Source organism: Cibotium barometz, chromosome 7 (genome assembly GCF_041138505.1).
Source record: "Cibotium barometz isolate CiBa-2024 chromosome 7, ASM4113850v1, whole genome shotgun sequence".
NCBI classification, from domain to species: domain Eukaryota; kingdom Viridiplantae; phylum Streptophyta; class Polypodiopsida; order Cyatheales; family Cibotiaceae; genus Cibotium; species Cibotium barometz.
This window is the reverse complement of record NC_141052.1, coordinates 15338913-15361073: the sequence shown is the minus strand read 5'-3', so window position 1 is coordinate 15361073 and position 22161 is coordinate 15338913. Positions and strand designations below refer to the sequence as shown.

Genomic DNA, 22161 nt, shown 5'->3' with positions numbered 1-22161 from the left:
CAGCCCAAAAACCATGAGGTAACGCAGCATGTGACAACATAGAACGGACCTTCTCCTGAATGGTCCTGTTCATCCTCTCTGCTGTCCCGTTTTGTGCAGGATCATAAGGAGCAGAGAGCTCCCTCTTGATGCCTTTAGCATCACAAAAGTTTTGAAACTGTTTGGACATATACTCTCCACCATTGTCGGAACGCAAAGCCTTCAGTGTTTTGCCAGTTTGATTCTCAACATGAGCAACAAACTTCTCAAACACTGAGAATGTATCACTCTTCAAACGAAGAGGATAAACCCACACCTTGCGTGTGGCATCATCAATAAAAGACAAAATATTTTGCCCCTCCCAAAGAAAGCTGAGGCATCTCACATACATCTGTATACACAAGCTCTAACTAAGCATCTTTCTGTCCAAGAGCTTTCTTGTGGGGGCACTGGAGTTGCCTGCCATATATACAATGCTCACAAAACTGAAAACTTGAGAACTTTAGAGAAGGCAAGTAACCAAAACGAGACAATTGCTCCATTCCTTTGACACTCATGTGTCCCAACCGGCTATGCCACATAGAGATTTCCGGTAGCTCGGTTGCATTTACATTAGCATGGTGACAAACACCTGCATGCATGAAGTAAAGAGTGTCCACCTTAGAGCCTCTGGCAACAACCAGTGAGCCCTTACTAATCTTCCACTTTCCACGACCAAATGTGGTAACATAATCAGCATCATCAAGCTGTCCACTAGAAAGCAGGTTCTTCTTGATCTCAGGCACATGCCTGACATCATGGAGCATAAGCTGTGAGCCATCTGAAAACACAAGCCTCACATCACCTCTGCCAAGAATCTGGCATGCATGGTTGTCACCCAAATAAACTACTCCTTCATTGCCAGCAGTATACCTGACAAACAAGTCTCTGCAACCTGTGACATGAAAGGAGGCACCTGAATCAATGATCCATGAGTGCATACCATGACCATCTCCTGTAAGAAGTGAATGGGCATCAAGTGAAGACGTGAATAGGACTTCATCCTCACTGTCACCTGCATGTGACACATTGACTTCTTCAATCTTGACTCCACTTTTGCCCTTTGGCTTTGCATCTTTGGCTTCATCTTTGTCTTTGTCTTTTCCTTTGCCCTTTTTCTTTTGATCATTCTTCCATTTGTAGCATTGCTTTTTGAAGTGTCCCTTCTTGCCACAATAATGGCATTCCAAGTCCTTTTTGGAGCGGGACTTGCTCCTTCCCCGTTCTTGGCTTTTTCCCCTTTGCTGGGATCTCCCACGTGCATTCATTGCATTGGACTTTCCAACGGAATTGTTCTTCATGTTCATCTCTTCTTGAAGAAGAGCACCCTCCATATCTGCATATGACAGCATAGCATTTGAATTGCTAGTGGCTGTCCTGAATGTGTCCCAACTCTCTGGCAAAGTGCATAAGAGAAAGGTGGCTTTGAACTCATCGTCCATTGCCAACTTTTGATTGATTACCTGGCTGACAACACCATTAAACTCATTTAGATGGGCTGTCATAGACGCCCCTTCCTTCATTTGAAGACCTATGAGTTTCTTCAACCAATACACTTTACTTGAGGCACTTTGCTAGGCATACAAGTCCTGCAATCTTTGCCACATTCCCCAAGCTGTCTTCTCTTCACGAATGCTGAAAAGTAAAGTGTCTGACAACACAGACAACATGATAGTAGATCTTGCCAGCTCATCCATATCTTCCCATTCTTCAGCAGTAAGAGAAGAGGGCATTACACCCCTTTCTTTGATGGGCTTGTGCTACTTCTTCTGGAGCAACACATTATAGCACTGGGTTTGCCAAATGTCATAATTATGTGAGCCTTCAAGCTTCTTGATGTGAAGCAATGAAGAGCTCTCAGCAATATGCAACCTTTGACACAGTCAATGCCTGACTCCCTGCAAGATGTGCAAACACTGCACCAAAGCACACAAAGTGCTCACAGTTGTTCTCCCAAAGTTTATCTCCCACTGCGGAAGCACGAATGCAAATCTCCTCCCACTGAATGTGATAAAATCACCAAAATCTGGTTGCTGCAGATTTATGACAGCACCTTAGATGTGCTCTGTTCCGCTTCCAAAATACTGTACAACAGTACTAAGTGCTCACCAATGATGTACCAAATCTGTACCGGCAAGTACAGCAACTGAAAATGAGCCTTTTCCTCACTCAAATCAATGTACAGACATGCCAAAACTTGTACAAAGTTGTACCAAATCTGTACCAGCAAGTACAGTAGCAATAAATGCTCTCCTGGCTGTCCAAATGAGTGAAAATCAGACCTTGACAGTCCCCACCACTGCATACAACAGTCCCGGACAGAAATTGGGCAAAAGCCCCTTGACTGCAAGTGGATTACTGAGGGTTCAAGGCATAAAAGTCTTTCCTGCTGCTTTGCCAAGCTCAACAAGCACAAAATCTAGAAAAGCCCCTTGATTCAAGATCAATTTTTGATCATGAATGGTACATTAATGCACATGAAAGGCATCCAGAGTCTTCACAATGCTTCCCCTGGCCACATATACATCCAATACATAAAAGCCCCTTGATTTACTGGCACATTGAGTGCTTGACAGGCATCAACACATTGCCCAAAGCATCAAATGCCAGTGCCTGCATGCAAATCAACCCAATTGGCACAAAAGCCCTTTGATTTGCACTCCAATTTCCTGCAATTTAGCCCCGAATGTGAGATTGCTCACATGATACAGCATGTATGAATGCCCAATGGCACAATTACATCAAAAGCCCCAAATGTTAACACCCAATTTCTTGCCAATTGACCCGGAATGTGACCAATGTCACCCAATGTTGCCAATTGTGCTCAAATCTGAGCCATTAGGACCTGTACCTGCTCAATTGATGATAATGGACATGCAAATCCCAAAATTGAAGCAAATACCTCTGAAATTTTTGATTTCTGTTGCAGAAAAGGGGGGAGCGTCGTATTTCAAGTTCTACGGGCAGGCGGAGGTTTTCTGTAGCGGGGAGCTGGTGATGACGATAGACGGAACTGCAGGCTGGTTGCGACGAGACGGGGATGGAACTACAGGCTGGCAGTGTTGGGGATGGAACTGCAAGCTGGCGGCGTCGAGGACGGAACTGTAGGCTGGCGGAGCTTCGCTATAGGCGCCTCACCTGCTGCGAGCGCTGCCCCAGCGAGTCGGGCGGCAATGGTTGTCTCCCCACTAACTCCGTCGATGTTGGAGGCCGGACCGGGCGAATGGTTAATGAGGAGGAGCTGAGCCTGCATGAGGCGAGTTGCGCTATCAAGGTCGGCGACGATGGAACGGAGCCTCTCCCGCACGGCACCCGACTCCTCCAGCTCCGCACGAAACTCCTCAAAACTACCGGTCCATAGACACTACAAACGAAGCCATATGACCTTGTTTGCCAGCCTACACAGTAGTACAATGTGCCCTTCTTCCCCCCACAGAGCAGTAGTAGAAACACCCACACAGCCGATGTCGCTTTGAGTAGTTGGAGAGAAATGCCCACCTTGCCTTCGTGCTAGCTCTGATACCAGTTGAAGGGAGCTAGAGAAGCTCAGCTGAAACAGTTAGGGTTTCATGTGGGAGACACACACAGAGAAGAAGGGAGAGAGAGAGAGAGAGACGTGTGGGGATAAGTCAACTCACAAAGTATGAGTGTGTGACTCCCCTATCACACATGTATATTTGCTCTAGTGCACATAGTGCACTTAGTACATTAAAAGTACTAAGTGTACTATGTACTATAAAACTTATGGGCTTGTACACACTATAAGGGTGGGCATAATGCCTTTACCCCAACAACAGCGTACGACAAATATCATCCTACTGGGTTCTAATAATGTACAAATGTTGCACTGCTGATGATGAGCCAGTTTGTCACCATGCACTAAGTGCAGAGTGCATGTAACAAAAAATAACCTCATTGTCGATGCTCTAAGTCCCAAAGGTGTCATTCAGACTCTCCAGGAGTCCACTGTGCTCAAAATACAAGGAAAGAATTTAGACACTATGAAGGTACAACATGAGGATTCTTTGGAATTCGGGACTCAGTATAGATTGGCCCTTTAGTCAAAAGACCATCCAAGATGGCTGGTTGTTTTACAAGAAAGACTATGCATACTAAGGGAAAAGCGATAGGCACTTCTTCACAATGCCCATGACTCTCTTCATGGAGGTTATCGCGGTATCAACAGTACATTGGAGAAGTTCAAGCATTCATTTTATTGGCCAAAAGGTTAAGGTTCCTCATACAAAGCAGATAGGGTTGCTACAGCCTTTGCTAGTTCCAAAAGGACCTTTCCAGGATATCAGCATCGACTTTGTAGGACCCCTTCCAGCAACATTTGGATCAAGGAACACACAATGCACGAAGAGACTAATTCAATAAGTTTTGTATGCTCATTCCATGCAAGCAAACGGCCACAACAAAAGACATGCTTGCTTGTTTCTTCACCTTTGGTATCCCACATGTGGTTTGCAAAGTACAATTACATCTGACAAGGATCCCAAGTTTAATTCACATATTTGAAGAGCATTATTCGGCAACTTTGGGACCAAGTTAGAGTTGTCCAACGCCTTCTATCCATAGATAGATGGCCAAACAGAACTGTATAATCAACAGGCATTTGATATTCTCATATCGTAATAGTCGAAGTGGGAGTATTATCTTCCTTTGTTACAAGCAATAATGAATGATACTCTCTCATCTAGTATCGGTTGGACTCCTTTCTTATCTTATCTTACGAGGATGGTGTCGCCTTCCTTGGAGGCCAACAAGACCACAAAAACATCATTGAGTCAGTAAAGGAGCGCCACGCCAAAGCTCAAGAAGCATACACTAGGCAAGGCAACAAGTCTAGAAGAGATCTCAACTACAAAGAAGGGGATTGGTTGTATCCCTGGATCATGAACAAAAGATTGAAGCAATTGTCCCAAGCTCTCGTTTTTCGAAGCTTTGGACCTTTTCCAATCATCCAAAAGATCAATGATGTCTCCATGAAGCTAAAGCTACTAGACAATTAGACTATGCTTAACGTCTTCCATGTTTCTTGGTTGAAGCCCTATATTGAATCAACATTGCACATGGTCTCAGATGAGCAACAGCCTGAAATGGGTGATGAAGCCAAAGTCATGGAGTCGAGCTCGAGCTGATTCTCATCCACAAATGGAAGCACAGTTCTAATCACACACAAAGACAATTCTACACAAAATTCAAGGACCTAGGCACTCATGAAGCTATATGGCTAGATGAAGAATTCTTCAAGAAGTACCCGGCAGATGTTGTAGGACTACTTGGAAGCCATGAATCCACTGCCAAGCTAAGCAAAAGGGAATGTCACATGCACCCTACACTGAGGTGCTATGTGACACACTGGCTAAACATTTAATATAATATGTTACATCATTTGTACGATAGTATAATTACCTTTTCAAGAGATCTTTTATCGTATGTCATGGCCCCATTGTGATCCACAATCCGGGACATGTTAGGCACAAGCTATGTAGGTCTTTCTCAACCTTAGAGAGTCTGCATGTGTCAATCCTCTTAACCCACTTGGAGAATTCATCATACAGAAGCATGTAATGTCAGCCCTAGATTAGGTATTGCATTAGAAAAGCATTATGAGAAAGCATTTGCATATGGGCCAGCCCATAAGATAGCCCTTTCATAAGGGTATGCCTTCGTGTTGATGCTTAGCATCATCCACATCTCATAGGACCAATCGGCAGCCTGAATATAGCATATAACAAACATTTTTCAGCAGAGATAACAGTCGGCAAGCATCTAGTGTTGGGCCAGCATTTAATGCCCTTAAGCATCAATAAGTTAAGTTTAGTTAGCCTAAGGTTGTGTTTACGACGGTCAATCCCCCACATGTCACATCGAAGGCCTACGGGCAAGCTTTGGTGGTATGGGACGCCGGAGTTAGACACAGGCATATGGGATTGTGCAGGAAGCCCTAGCCAAGTATCAACTTGCTAATCCCTAATCCCGGGGCCCCCTTACCCCGCTGGATTAGTTCCCTAATCTGTAGATTAGTGTCCAGGTACATAACACATAGTACATCTTTTGGTCTCTCAAACCCTACGGTCCTTTTGCAAATGTTAGTAAGATCTCCCTCGGTTGGCAACAGTGTCATGTCACGTGTGCAAGACATGTGCAGGCTGAACCCAGGGCTAATCCTTGAAGGGCAACAAGATAAAGAACCAAATTAGAGCCAAATTTTGGAGGTTATGTTGCTGATGTGGGCAGGAAAGGACTAGTGGAGGACAAAGGAGGCTGTCGGCCAACACATGAATGGGAAAAGAGACCTGTCAGCTGCAGCAAATTAGCATGATTTTGTCCAGGACCTAGCCCACAGTCGGTCAGCCAATTCACTAGGAAATTCCCAAGGCCTATTTAAGGCATGTGTTGCTCAGCGTTTTATTCATTCAGTCCTCCATGGATTGGGTCATAGATTAAGGGCTAGACCACGTATTTTGGAACTTTTAAAGTGGCAGCCTCTGGCTGCAAGACATGTACTACCTTTTTGTACTATATGAGTATACTCAATATTCAGCTATCTCCCTCTCTTCTCTCTATCTTCTGTATGCGCTTTGCATCAAGCATGTTCTAGGATGGTGTTTAGGGCTGAAAGAAGACTCTCAGAACTTCTACATGTGACATTGGTATCAGAGCTTCAGGCTGGTTCTAAGATATTGTTGATGTCCATGTTCCACCCACACTTACTGCATCACACATGGATGAAACCATCGCCCGTGTCTTGATCTTTGTAGGGCCCCAATTACCCTCTGTAGGGCCCCCACCACGGATGGTGTATATGCTTTATTAGAATGATGTAAATCTGAAAACAAATAAAGAAAACTTGACCTTTTCTCTTGGCTGGAAAATCCTGCCCTTGACCTTCAGAAGTCCACCCCTTTGCTTGGCAATCTCCTTGGCTTGACTGGCCCTTGATTGGCTTGAGCACTTGGTGAAAACTGAGATGAATGATGGGATTATGGCCTCCACTATTTATACTCCTCCTCAGGAGCAGTCGGCCAGCTAAAAAACAGGCTATGTCCCACGATTGGTGAAAATTCAGCAATAAATGCTGAATTAAATCCCAAAAAATACTGCCTTTTTTTCCTAACAGGCTGAAAGTGATGCGCCTGCTTCTGATTGGCTGGACACAACTTTTGTCCACAATCCCAAGGCTGGGCAGCCTGTATGGGCTGCCCCATACATGCCCTACAGCCATTTAAAGGCTGTATGCTCCTGAAAATAGCCTTATCTTTGCCCTAGGGCTGTCCCACAGCCCTTCCATGGCTGGTAAACTTGGCATCTCGGTCTGACACTATGGTCCTAGGAATCCCGCCAATCGGGTACCAATGCCGAATGAATAACTGGGCAACATCCTCGGCGGTCACATTGGCCCTGCAAGGAATAAGCATAACAAATTTGCTAAACCTATCAACAATAGTTAAGCACTGTGTATTACGCTTACTCGGACTGGGAGGCAGATTTGTGACAAAGTCCATCGAAATGTCCTGGAAAGGACCCTCAGGAATTGGCAAAGGCTGTAACAACCCTATCTTCTTTCCACGAGGAGCTTTCACCTTTTGACAAATGTCACAGCGTTGTACATATGTAAACACCTCACGCCTCATCTTTGGCCAATAGTATTGCCGTTCTAATTTCTCCAGAGTCGAATTCATGCCCCTATGACCACCTGTAATGGCGTCATGGGCATCATGGAGAAGAGCTGCCCGGAATGACTTCATGACACATAGTCGGCCTTTGTAGAAAAGCCAACCATCGCGTATCAAAAAATGGCATGGTCCTGTGGCATCCAATGCCTGTTCCCACTGAGTACCGAATTCCTCGAAATCCACGTACGTGTGCTTCATGTCTTCTAGTCCTGTACCAACAAGGTCAAGTCTAGTGGTCTGAATCATAGATACTTGTCCCTTCCTGCTCAAAGCATTGGCCACTGGATTGGCCTTTCCTGGAAGGTACTCAATCATACCACCGAACTGCTGGAATATCTGACTCCAGCGGTGTTGTCGATCACTCCATTGTGCACTTGGCATCGTCTGAATCCAGCGCAATGCCTGATGGTCAGTGCGAACCTCGAAGTCACGACCATACAGGAAATGTTTCAAGGCCTGTATAACTGCTAGGAGTTCACGATCATAGACTAAGTAGTTCTTTTCGGCGGGCAGTAACTTACGAGACATGTAAGCTACTGGATGACCATTCTGTTGCAATACACCTCCAATTGCGATGTTACTCGCATCGGTGATCACTTCAAATGGTTCGTCCCACGAGGCAAGGGCTAAACAAGGCGCTTCTGACAAAGCCACCTTGAGGTTCTGGAATGCCTCCAACGCTCGTGGAGTCATTCGAATCTTTTGCCTTCTAGTTTTCACTCCCTTTAACAGATCGGTGAGGTCTGCCGAGAGATCAGAAAACTTGTCAATGTGGGTGAAATATGCCTGGCATATACCCACAAATGATCTAATGTCATAAGCGGTCTGAGGTACTTCCCAGTTAACAATCTCGGCCACTTTAGCCGGATCAAGTCGAATGCCTTCAGCACTAATTATATATCCCAAGTAATGTACCTGGAACAGATAAAATTCTGACTTCTTTTCATTGACGTAGAGCTCGTTGCTTTCCAGCAACTTAAGGACTTTCTCCACATCAATGTCATGCTGCTCAACTGTAGCTGAAAATATGAGTATGTCGTCCAAAAATATGAACACACACTCTCCAATCAACTCCCGAAAAACACGCATCATCATGCGGTTAAATGTAGCTGGGGCGTTCGTCAAACCAAATGGCATGACCACAAATTCATAGTGGGCCCGTTCTGTACGGAAGGCTGTCTTGGGGATGTCCCCCTCTACAATCCGTACCTGGTGGTACCCACTCTTTAAATCCAGTTTGGAGAACACCTTAGCTCCATTCAGCCTCTCGAGAATATAGTCAATTCAAGGCATCGGGAATCTGCTCTTGATAGTCAGCTTGTTGAGTGCACGATAATCGACACACAACCGAGAAGACCCATCTTTCTTCTTGACAAACAAGATCGGTGCTGCAAATGGCGACACGCTGGGGCGGATGAAGCCAGCTTGCAACAATTCTTGGAGTTGGCGGTCCAACTCCGATTCCATTGCCTTAGAAAGGCGATACGGAAACTTGCTCGGGGGTTCCGAGCCTGGGAGGAGGTCAATCTTGTGATCCTCCGGTCTGGACGGGGGGAGCTGGGGAGGGAGACTGTCCCGAAGAAAAATCTTCTGGAACTTTTCATGGAGAACCGAGTACTTCTCGGAAGCACTGGCCACCGTCTGGGCTGTCTGGATGTAAATCATCGCACACTGTGCGCCTTTCCTGACTGCTCGCTTAGCCTGCAAGTGACTTATGAGCGAAAAGTTTGGAATACCTGGCTCACACTTAATGGTCACCGGGGTGTTTGACACATTCCGATCAATCTGGAACGTGTGCTTGTCCCACTTGACATCAGGAAGAAACTTGTGAAACCACTGGATACCCAAAATTATGTCTGCTCCTACAAGAGGGGCAACCATAAAGTCACGCACAAACTCTATGCCCTGATGTAATTGTGCAATTGGGCATTCATACATGCTGTATGATGTGAGAAATCGCATATTCGGGCAAAATTGCAGCAAATTGCAGTGCAGATCAAAGGGCTTTTGTGCCGATTGGGTCGATTTGCATGCAAGCACTCGCATTTGATGCTTCGGGCAATGTGTTGATGCCTGTCAAGCACTCAATGTGCCTGTAAATCAAGGGGCTTTTATGTACTGGTTGTATATGTGGCCAGGAGGAAGCACTATGAAGACTCTGGATGCCTTCATGTGCGTTAATGTACCACGTATGATCAGAAATTGATCTTAAATCAAGGGGCTTTTCAAGATTTTATGCTTGTTGAGCTTGGCAAAGCAGCAGGCAAGACTTTTATGCCTTGAATCCTCAGAAATCAGCTTGCAGTCAAGGGGCTTTTGCCCAATTTCTGTTCGGGACTGTTGTATGCAGTGGTCGGGACTGTAAAAGTCTGATTTTCACTCATTTGGACAGCCAGGAGAGCATTTATTGCTGCTGTACTTGCTGGTACAGATTTGGTACAACTTTGTGCAAGTTTTGGCATGGCTGTACACTGATTTGAGTGAGGAAAAGGCTCGATTTCAGCTGCTGTACTTGCCGGTACAGATTTGGTACATCATTGGTGAGCACTTGGTACTGTTGTACACTACTTTGGAAGGGCAACAGAGCACATTTAAGGTGCTGTCCTAAATCTGCAGCAACCAGATTTTGGTGATTTCATCACATTCAGTGGGAGTAGAGTTGCATTCGTGCTTCCGCAATGGGAGATAAACTTTGGGAGAACAGCTGTGAGCACTTTGTGTGCTTTGGTGCAGTGTTTGCACATCTTGAAGGGAGTCAGGCATTGACTGTGACAGGTTGCACATTGCTATGGCAACCACAGGTGAGAGCTCTTCATTGCTTTACATCAAGAAGCTTAAAGGCTCACATAATTATGACATTTGGCAAACCCAGTGCTATAATGTGTTGCTCCAGAAGAAGTAGCACAAGCCCATCAAAGAAAGGGGTGTAATGCCCTCTTCTCTTACTGCTGAAGAATGGGAAGATATGGATGAGCTGGCAAGATCTACTATCATGTTGTCTGTGTCAGACACTTTACTTTTCAACATTCGTGAAGAGAAGACAGCTTGGGGAATGTGGCAAAGATTGCAGGACTTGTATGCCCAGCAAAGTGCCTCAAGCAAAGTGTATTGGTTGAAGAAACTCATAGGTCTTCAAATGAAGGAAGGGGCGTCTATGACAGCCCATCTAAATGAGTTTAATGGTGTTGTCAGCCAGGTAATCAATCAAAAGTTGGCAATGGACGATGAGTTCAAAGCCACCTTTCTCTTATGCACTTTGCCAGAGAGTTGGGACACATTCAGGACAGCCACTAGCAATTCAAATGCTATGCTGTCATATGCAGATGTGGAGGGTGCTCTTCTTCAAGAAGAGATGAACAGGAAGAACAATTCCGTTGGAAAGTCCAATGCAATGAATGCACGTGGGAGATCCCAGCAAAGGGGAAAAAGCCAAGAACGGGGAAGGAGCAAGTCTCGCTCCAAAAAGGACTTGGAATGCCATTATTGTGGCAAGAAGGGACACTTCAAAAAGCAATGCTACAAATGGAAGAATGATCAAAAGGAAAAGGGCAAAGGAAAAGACAAAGACAAAGATGAAGCCAAAGATGCAAAGCCAAAGGGCAAAAGTGGAGTCAAGATTGAAGAAGTCAATGTGTCACATGCAAGTGACAGTGAGGATGAAGTCCTATTCACGTCTTCACTTGATGCCCATTCACTTCTTACAGGAGATGGTCATGGTATGCACTCATGGATCATTGATTCAGGTGCCTCCTTTCATGTCACAGGTTGCAGAGACTTGTTTGTCAGGTATACTGCTGGCAATGAAGGAGTCGTTTATTTGGGTGACAACCATGCATGCCAGATTCTTGGCAGAGGTGATGTGAGGCTTGTGTTTTCAGATGGCTCACAGCTTATGCTCCATGATGTCAGGCATGTGCCTGAGATCAAGAAGAACCTGCTTTCTACTAGACAGCTTGATGATGCTGATTATGTTACCACATTTGGTCGTGGAAAGTGGAAGATTAGTAAGGGCTCACTGGTTGTTGCCAGAGGCTCTAAGGTGGACACTCTTTACTTCATGCATGCAGGTGTTTGTCACCATGCTAATGTAAATGCAACCGAGCTGCCAGAAATCTCTATGTGGCATACCGGTTGGGACACATGAGTGTCAAAGGAATGGAGCAATTGTCTCGTTTTGGTTACTTGCCTTCTCTAAAGTTCTCAAGTTTTCAGTTTTGTGAGCATTGTATATATGGCAGGCAACTCCAGTGCCCCCACAAGAAAGCTCTTGGACAGAAAGATGCTCAGTTAGAGCTTGCGCATACAGATGTATGTGAGATGCCTCAGCTTTCTTTGGGAGGGGCAAAATATTTTGTGTCTTTTATTGATGATGCCACACGCAAGGTGTGGGTTTATCCTCTTCGTTTGAAGAGTGATACATTCTCAGTGTTTCAGAAGTTTGTTGCTCTTGTTGAGAACCAAACTGGCAAAACACTGAAGGCTTTGCGTTTCGACAATGGTGGAGAGTATATGTCCAAACAGTTTGAGGACTTTTGTGAAGCTAAAGGCATCAAGAGGGAGCTCTCTACTCCTTATGATCCTCCACAAAACGGGACAGCAGAGAGGATGAACAGGACCATTCAGGAGAAGGTCCGTTCTATGTTGTCACATGCTGCATTACCTCGTGGTTTTTGGGCTGAAGCTGTTATGATAGCCATTCATCTTATAAACAGGTCACCTAACACGAGGCTTGGTGGGAAAGTGCCAGAGGAAGTATGGACAGGGAAGCCTCCGTCCTACAAGCACTCGAGAGTGTTTGGTTGTGTTGCGTACGTGCACATACGCAGGGAAATGCGCACCAAACTTGATCCTAAGTCTCACAAATGCATATTCCTAGGATATGGTGACAGAGGTGAAATGGGGTATAGACTTTGGGATCCAGTGAATAAAAAGATTATACGCAGCAATGATGTGATTTTTGATGAAACATGCATGTATAAGGAGCCTGCAAGGCAACAGGAGCCTCGCAGAGTCATCTTTGATGATGATGGACATCATGGACAACAACCAAGGGCTGTAAATCAGCCATTACAGCAGCAAAACCAGCCCTTAAATGGTGCTGAAAATGGTCCAAATGGACAACCAGAGATGGCAGAAGATATCCCTATGGATATCCCACAGTTAGAGGAGATACCGGGCATGATCTTTCAGCCTTATGGCATGGAACAGGAGCCACCAATAGGTGATATGCAGGCTGGACAGCAACCTGCAAATGATGGTCATTGGGTACGGAGGTCCACAAGACCCTCCAGAGCCCCTGACAGGTTTGTTCCAGGGGTTGACTACTTGATGCTCACTGACTGTGGGGAGCCCTCTTGTTATAAGGAGGCTTTACAGAGGGCAGACAAGGCTCTTTGGGAGCGTGCCATGAAGTCAGAGATGGATTCTCTGCACAAAAATGGAACATGGAAGTTGGTGCATTTGCCTGCAGGCAAGAAGGTTTTGCCATGCAAGTGGGTTTACAGGCTTAAAGTTGCACCATGTGCAAAGCCAAGATACAAAGCCAGGTTAGTGGCTAAGGGCTTCAAGCAGGAATATGGTGTGGACTTTGATGAGATCTTCTCTCCAGTGGTCAAAATGACCACACTTGGATGGCAGTCTATTGATCCTCATCTTGTATGTTGATGATATGTTGATTGCCGGGAAATCTCGTAAAGAGATGGATGCCTTGAAGAAGAGGCTGCATCAAACCTTTGATATGAAGGATTTGGGTGATGCAAATCACATCTTGGGTATGCGGATACTTCGGGACAGAAATCAGCATGTGTTGTATTTGTCTCAGAAGGAATACATTGGCAAAGTTTTGCAGAGGTTCAATATGGATGGGGGGAAGAAGACTAGTACTCCTTTGCCTCCATATGTGAAACTCAGTGCAATGGACAGCCCACAGTCGGATAGTGATAGGGCTGATATGGCCAAGATTCCGTATGCTTCAGCTTGTGGCAGTCTCGTGTATGCCATGGTTGCTACTAGGCCGGACATTGCATTTGCAGTGGGAGTGGTTTCTAGATACATGGCCAAACCTGGCAAGAAGCATTGGGAAGCAGTGAAAGGTGTCATGAGATACCTGAAGGGCACACAGGATATGTGCATATGCTTTGGCAAACAGGATGCATTAGTGCATGGTTACACGGATTCGGATTATGCCGGTCATCCAGATAACCGGAAGTCTACTACCGGTTATGTGTTTACATTCACGGGAGGTGCTGTGTCATGGATATCCAGGATGCAGAAGTGCACTGCCTTATCTACTACAGAGGCCGAGTATATTGCAGCCACAGAGGCTTGCAAGGAGGCATTATGGCTATCTCGGTCAGTGGTTGATTTGGGTTATACAGGGGATATTCCATTGTTGCATTGTGACAGTCAGAGTGCCATCCAGTTGGCAAAGAACCCTGTCTTTCATGCAAAGACGAAGCATGTGGATGTGAAGTATCACTTCATCAGAGAGGTGATAGAGAACAAGCAAATTCAGCTTGTTAAGATTCATACGGATGACAACCCGGCTGATCTGTTGACAAAGAGTTTGCCTCCGGAGCGGTTTGCTCATTGCAGACACTTGATGGGCATTGGATGAGGCCAGTTTCAGCCTTGATATGGCCTTGTATATTATCATGTACATGCTGATTTTTTCTTTTCCTTCATTTAAGGGCACTTTGCCTTTAAGTGGGAGGTTGTTGGGGTAAAGGCATTATGCCCACCCTTGTAGTGTGTACAAGCCCATAAGTTATAGTACATAGTACACTTAGTACTTTTAATGTACTAAGTGCACTATGTGTACTAGTGCAATATACATGTGTGATAGGGGAGTCACACTCATATTCTCATGAGTTGACTTATCTCCACATATGTCTCTCTCTCATCTCCTTCTCTCTGTGTATGTCTCCCACATGAAACCTAACCCTATTTCTCTCCCATTCAAGGCTCCCGAGCTCTGTCCTGGGGAAGACCCCGTCCGGTTCTGGCTTTTGCCCCTCGAGGTGTTAGCCCTGGGAGAAGCCGGCTGGGAAGTCTTGGGCTTGCCACCATTGTGTTTCATTTCTCTGCGCAAGCGAGAGTGCGTCCTCAAAGATGGCTGGCCTAAACATATGCACCTCCCATTGGATTTGCGTGTCCAGGCCATACAAAAACTGCCCTTTCTTGTCCGTATCAGATAAGCCTAATTGCAGACACAAGGTCGAAATTTTATTGGCAAACTGAAGGACTGGTTGCGCGTTCTGACACGCTCCCCTGAACTCGTCTTCGAGTCGCTCAAGGTAGTGGGGCGGTAGAAACCGCTACTTAAGATCGCGGACGAATTCGTCCCACCCATAAGCTGCCATACCTGCTCTGGTGTGGGCATGAGCCCACTGAGTCCACCAAGGAATGGCCTCACCTTCCAAGAACCAACTAGCTAAGATCACTTTGTCAGTATCTGTTTTCCTAACTGCGGCAAAGTAAGCTTCAAATTGATGTAACCATGAATAAAGAGTTGTGGGGTCGAGTTTACCATTATACTTACTGAAATTCATTTTCTCGGGAAAATGATTCGAGGGCGCCGCCGGTGTCAATCTGGCGTCCAAAGCTCTGAGGTAACGCTCGTGTTCCACGCGTCGCATGGCGTCGTCTTCTCGTTGTCGAATCTCCAATGCACGCATCTGCAACTCAAGCAAGGAGCTTGGTTGCGGTTGTGACCCCACGAGAGGGTCCCTATGACGAGGATCTGGTATCTGGGATACGGAAGGAGAGGGAGGAGGAGACGCTGGAGAGCGAGAACGCTCCTCCAGAGCCAAGATCCGCGCCTTCTGCTCATCCAACTTGGCTGTCTGGTCTGCGATTGCTCGCATCATCTGCTGGAACATGTCTGTGACACTCAAGCCTGGTGCCCTAGCTGGGCTGCCTGGTGCACTCTGGTCCCATGGTTCTAGTTCTCTCTCGTCGCCGAAGCTCGCCATAGCGGGAAGCTCTGAGATGCTTCTTTCAGCCCTAAACACTACTTAGAACATGCTGATGCAAAAAGGCAGACAGAAGGGAGAGTAGAGAGAAAGAGAGATAGCTGGAAATTCAGTATATTCATATGGTACAAAAAGGTACCTCTAAATCTGCAGCCATCGACTGCCGTCCATGAAAAGGTGGAAACACCCAAAACAGTCCTATAGGCCTCTTGGACAAAAAGAGTGCTGGCCGACTGCTGGTCGGCCAGCCGACTGGACATAAATATCATAAACGCTGATTTGCCTGTTCTCCATGCAGCCGACAGCATCCTATGCAGCCGACAGGTCCTTCCATGTCCTTCTCTTAGTCCAACACTGGCCAAAATTGCACTTCATGCTCCAAAACCTTGTTCTAACTGATTCTTGAGTTCCTTTCTTTATCTGTTGCCCTTCAGGACTAGCCTCAGAGAATGTCCATGGCAAATCTTGCACATGACATTTTGGTGGTGTGGGCACCAGCCAATATTGTTTCAACATCAAGCTCAACAAGGCTAAACACTGATTCAATCCCAAATGAAGATGCACAAGTCCAAGGTATAAGAAAAGTGCAAAGGTACGAGGCCCAAGGAAAGGAACACAAGACATGGAAGAAGTTCCAACATCCCAAGAGGTTGGTTGGTGGTGTTCCACAAGACCCAAGGTGAATGGCAGTCCTATGAGTCAGGTGCCACTTGGGGCACACCAAGAAAGGCTTTCAGGCAACGGTTCCAAGGAAAGATGATGCTCCAAGGGGTGGAGTGAGAGTGCCAGACTCAATACTCAGGAAAAGAAGACCATAGAAAGTGTTCAAGGACACGGCATGAAGGAAAAAGGGACAAGATGGAACAGATGCATAGACCTTCATCAGAATTGGAGTGGATTTTGAGATCGGGCGAGGTTTTCAATGAAAAGGTTGCCAAGAAGGGAAGGATGACAGGTTTAAGACTCCAAGATTAGATAATGGGATGATGAGAATCATCCAAGAATAGAATTTGGAATCCTGTCATCAAGTTTAGCAAAGGGGGATGTCATGTGCAAGACATGTGCAGGCTGAATCTAGGGCTAATCCTTTAAGGGCAACAACATAAAGAACCAGAACAGAACCAAATTTTGGAGCATATGTTGCTGGTGTGGGCAGGGAAGGACTAGTAGAGGACAAAGGAGGCTGTTGGCCAACCCATGAATGGGAAAAGAGACATGTCGGCTACATCAAATTAGCATGATTTTGTCCAGGACCTGGCCGACAGCAGGTCGGCTAGTTCACTAGGAAATTCCCAAGGCCTATTTAAGGTATGTGTTGCTCAACGTTTCATTCATTTAGTCCTCCATGGACTAGGTCATAGATTTAGGACTAGACTATGTATTTTCTACCCTTTGAAGGGGCAGCCTATGGCTGCAAGACATGTACCTACTTTTTGTACTATATGAATATACTAAATACTCAGCTCTCTCTCTCTCTCTCTCCTGTATGCATTTTGCATCAAGCATGTTCCAAGATGGTGTTTAGGGCTGAAAGAAGACTCCCAGAGCTTCCGCATGTGACAAGTAGAGTCTTCTATGCAATTCTATCGTGAGGGAGAGGGAGCGGAAGAGACAGTCCAGATTGCCCTCCATCTGCAGGAGAAGACAGCTGCCACCCTTACCAAAGCACGTACAGTACTCAGAGGTAGTTGAATGGTTTCATGCACATGGATTGCAAATAGATCATCTCCCCCCATTTCAGTACAACCTAGACTTTCAAGCCTCAACCTCTCGCGACAAGTGATCAACCAAATCATCCAATTGGATCTACTCACCCTACACATGCGTCTTTGGGTGTCATCATCAAAGATAGGGACGAAACGTGAGTTCTACAAAGAGCATTTTTTGAGACTCACCAGGGAAGGATTTGTTGATATCCTGAGGTACATGCCGATCCACATGTCGTATGCTATGCGCATCCCGATTGGTCGGCTCAAGGTATCCTCCCACCACCTCCTATAGAAGACTTAAGAGAGCCAAGAACACCCCACCAGGGGGAGGGGGGGGGGGGGGGATATGCAAGATTTGCAAATATACACCATAGGGGAGGTAGAGGATGAGGCCTACTATATGTTCACATGCCCTATGATATGCAGCGGAAGTCTTTGTATTGGGAGATCCTGTCACACAAATGCTCACACCGTCTTCTGTATCCTAAGTTTCGTGAGTTTAGCAATCCACTTTAATACTTCAAACTTTAAAGAGATGAGAGAGAGAGATATGAGAACTGTACACCAGATTGGGTCCCGAATTACCCACTGAAGGGCCCCCTATCCCGATAACGAGATAGTATTTGCTTTATTTCTTTAGAGAGAATGACTGTGGACTGTAGATAAGCCAAACGCAAGATCTCGGAGGATCGGAGAGTGGCTGATCTGTACACTGCTGTAGAAACACCTCGATGACTTGATCTCGAGCCTATGCACTCTTCCCAAGGGCATGAGGAAGGGCTGCACACCTGAGGCTGAGAGAAGAAGAAGGTGGACTGTTCTACACTATGTTAGAATGCTGAAAACACTTACGAATGCTGTGTTACCTTCACTAGATGACTGCTGCATGTATGGATGATGCACAGAAGGCTGGACACTGATGCAAACAGCAGATTCAGGGCTGGAAACTGCTGTAGACTGAATCTTTAGGGCTGGAAACTGCTGTGGACAGAAACGCAATCCTGTAGAGATGCTGTTGGACTGAAACGCATGAGAAACAGAGGCTGCAGACTGCTGCTGTACGGCTGGACAGAAAACGCAGAGAAGCTGCTGTACGGCTGATCAAAAACGCAAGACTGTTGTACTGTTTGCTGGCGTTGAACTGGGCTGATTTGGATGCTGAATCTGGGCCTGAATTGATGCTGAATCAGGGCTGAATGGATGCTGAAGGCAGGCGCCTAGGGCTGACTGAAGCTAGGGTTTCTCAAGGGGCTGGAGAAGCAAGCTTATGGGCTCCAAGGGCTGGATTAGTCTAGGGCTGAAAGCAAGGGGTGCTCCTAGGGCTGAGGAGGAGAGCTCTTAGCACAATGAAGACTGAATGAGAAAATAGGCTCTATGCAAGCCTATTTATACTAACTGGAGGTTGGTCATTTAATAAAGTTTTATATTTATAAATGCCCAATAATGCAAATAATGCTAAATAAATACTAATAAATATGGAAAAAATACCAAATAAATCCCAGTAAATTCCCTAAGGCTTCGGGGATGTTCTAAATGATGCACAGGCATATGAATGCATATTATGCAGGATGTAGAGTGCTTTCTGATGCAAACCCTAAGGCTTCTACTGACTCTACATGCATGAATGATTCTCTCAAAGTGGGTTAAGGGACTTGACTAACTGACTAGCCCACTAAGGCTGAGGAATGACCTACGTAGCTCGTGCCTGACTTATCCTGGACTGAGGATGTACAATGGGGTCACGGCGTACGACAATTATCATCCTATTGGGTTCTAAAACTGTACAACTGTTGCACTTCTGATGATGGGCCATCTTGTCACCATGCACTGAGTGCAGAGTGCATGTGACATGCCCCAGCATATTATGAGATACCGAGGACATTTCACTACCTCTTCCAGGCGGGGTTCAGGCCAATATGAGGACAATAGATGTCTCCGGATGTACTTGATAGAGCTCAAATGACATAGGGATGGAATATTGAGAGGACATGCTGAGAGACAAGGCCAGCCCATGAAAGACGTTGCCTGCAGATCCAACACTGATTTCTTCACGGTACAAGCATCCACGTCAGCCACCCATGCCGACACCGCTGCATCCACATCAGCTCAAACCAGCCGTACACAAACCAGCCGTACACAAAGTCCATATTCATGTCCCATAGGGATCCTAAGTGGGCAGACCTACTCCATCCTACATGCCAAGCGCCTCCAGCCAAAAGCACTGAGGATCTCCACCACACAGAGACAGATCCATGAGATTCTCCGACGACATGACATGCCCTCACCATAGCCACATATGCCATCAAGAGACTTATAGAGTCATGTTTCAGTCTTCAGTTTTAATGCACTTTTTTTTAGTTTTTCCATGGCACTGTATATATACGTATGGTAACATTGTAAAATTCATGGTCTCATAGGCCCTTCGGGTCTTTTGTAGACATTACTGCGTCTCTCTCTCTCTCTCTCAAACACACCAAAATTTTAGTCCCTATCTCCTCGAAACCTTCTTCTTCGCTGTTATCCAGTAGACTTGGGCTGAAGGATTGGTTGACATAGCTATCCGCAAGGAAGTGGATAAGACCTTTAAAACACCTTGCTTATGGAGAACATCAAATAAACTTCAACATGCACTAAGCATTATGTAGACGTGTGTCACAGACACAATCAAAAACAGCTAAGACAGGAAAAAAGACCTTAATTTGATTGCAAACAGATGATATACCCATATATGCAAAACAAAGCAGATAAGCTGAATTGAGATGCAGTTAGAAGATAGGGGAAACAAATAAGGAGGACAAGAGTAACCCTGCAGCTGATACTTTACATTCTTTCTCTCTCAACCTCATGTAAATATAGGCATAGGCACTAACGAGCTAAAGTGATTGGGCTGGTTTCGCTATGATACTGATGACCTGAAGGACTCCGCAAAAACCTTTCTTGAAATCTATTACCTTGTGAATCTCTCGCTTGTTTCATTAGAAATTAAGCTGAGGGAGACCAGAGTTCACCTGTATCCAGACATGTGAGGAGCGGAGAGCACCAATTAGCTTGTGCCATCTGTATCACCATTTCATCTGTTCCTAAGAGTAGTGTAAGAATGGATTTGACAATTTGCTTAACAGCAGCATCTTTCACAGTTGTCACACATGTCACAAGAGCCACTATAACCCTCTGCTGCTGGGCTATCTGGGTGCAACCATACCGGCACTTTGCCAATTCTTCCAAAAACTCTGCTGCTTCCAGAAGTGGTGGTTCCCGCAGCAAGCTGCCAGTAGCCAGCTCGATACATTCACCCACAGATGCAGTTTCCTATAAAAGAAACCAATAAAAACATCGTTTGCATGCTTGAGGTAGACACTAGGCAGCTGCTCTGATAAATCAGATGGTGACAGAACATCAAAAAACAAAGGAACAAGAGAAGAGATTGCATCCAGCAGCATCCAAGCAGCGATACTTACCTTGTTCTTGTCGTGATCTGTTATTAGCAGTCTTAACAGCATGAATGTGCTTTTCTTGACATCCACACTTCTAGTCTTTAGGCATTTCACAATTTGAGGCAATAAGCCTTCAAATGCTATCCAATCTTTGACCATCGACATCTCCTTACATATGCTCAAGAGCTTCTTGAGGACTTCCAAGCTCTGTGCATCATCTGAAAGTGAAAGTGTCTCCTTCGCCATAATGATGTAGGCCATGCTGTTTCTTTCTCTCCATTCCCTGATGGTTTGTTGGAGGCTCCTGACTGGTGTCAGAGTGTCATCAAAAAGCATCTGTTTGGTTAAAGGATCCTCCAGCACGTGATCCATCAAGCGCGCTTGCTGAAACCGTTTGATAATTTCATCTCTATCATAGATGCTGTTACAACTCGTCATCACAGGATCCTTCATGATCTTGCCTGACAATGGACAATAAAAGGTCCAAAAAGGCTCCTCCAGAGCCATTCCGGATGAAACAAGGGCTTGCTTAACATTCTGATATGAAGCATATGCTTCAAACTCTGAAGCAACAGGAAAAGTATGGTCCATTGTAACATCCTCTTGAAGCTTAGTCTTCACAAAGATAATATCTAAATCTCCCACCGTCTGTTCGATTGGCAGGGACTGACCCTTGGTATGCATTCTCTCAACAGCTCTGTACAGTCTGGCTAAAAGATTTCCTTTCTATGATGTCAACTGCTGATCCACAGTTTAGATAACCACAGTAATCCACAGTTTGGCTTTTAAAAAAACACCTTCTGTAATCTGGCTAAAATTTTCCCCCGCAAAGCTTGACTTAACAGCTTAATTAGGGTTCCATTGCAGAAGAAACTGTGATGTAGCCACTGTTCAAAGGTCCATAGCAGCAAAAGCACGATTCTAGTACACTAGGTTTGATATAATCCATACTTTGAAAACTGACCTCTCTGTGAGCAAATCGTCTCTGCAACAGAATCTCCAACGCCGCTCCATAGCTTATCTGAAACGATGAAGAGAAACCCTCATCTACAGAGATGGGAGCACGATGATGACAAGATCCTACATGAGGCCCGGCTAGACGCGGAAAGTTTAGTGTTAAGAGATTAAGTCAAATGAACTTTTAAACATGAATTAAGGTTACATTTGTGTGCCCACTCCCAAGTTCCCAACTTGTTAGGTGTAGCCCTTTAGAGTTTGTACTCCAACCCAAGGTTGACCCAAGGTTGATTCTTCACGGTGGGTAAAGGGTCCTTATTTTAGGTGTACCCCTTAAGTTTCTGGGTGTATTAGATGGCCGAAATGCCTATAAATGGGTAAAGAG

At 45.5% G+C, this 22161-nt stretch overlaps 1 protein-coding gene across 1 annotated transcript in view; it reads right to left on the bottom strand.

The window, feature by feature from the left end:
* Nucleotides 1-21953, bottom strand: part of LOC147636734 (U-box domain-containing protein 44-like) — a 32376-nt gene extending 10423 nt beyond the window's left edge. The window contains exons 1-2 of the mRNA XM_086800234.1: nucleotides 20844-21953; nucleotides 20394-20694 (exon numbers count right to left, since the gene is read on the bottom strand). Of these exons, the coding sequence (XP_086656360.1) occupies nucleotides 20394-20694; nucleotides 20844-21503 (961 nt within the window). The 5' untranslated portion in view covers nucleotides 21504-21953. The remainder of the gene's footprint in view (nucleotides 1-20393; nucleotides 20695-20843) is intronic.
* Between the last annotated feature and the right edge of the window lie 208 nt (nucleotides 21954-22161).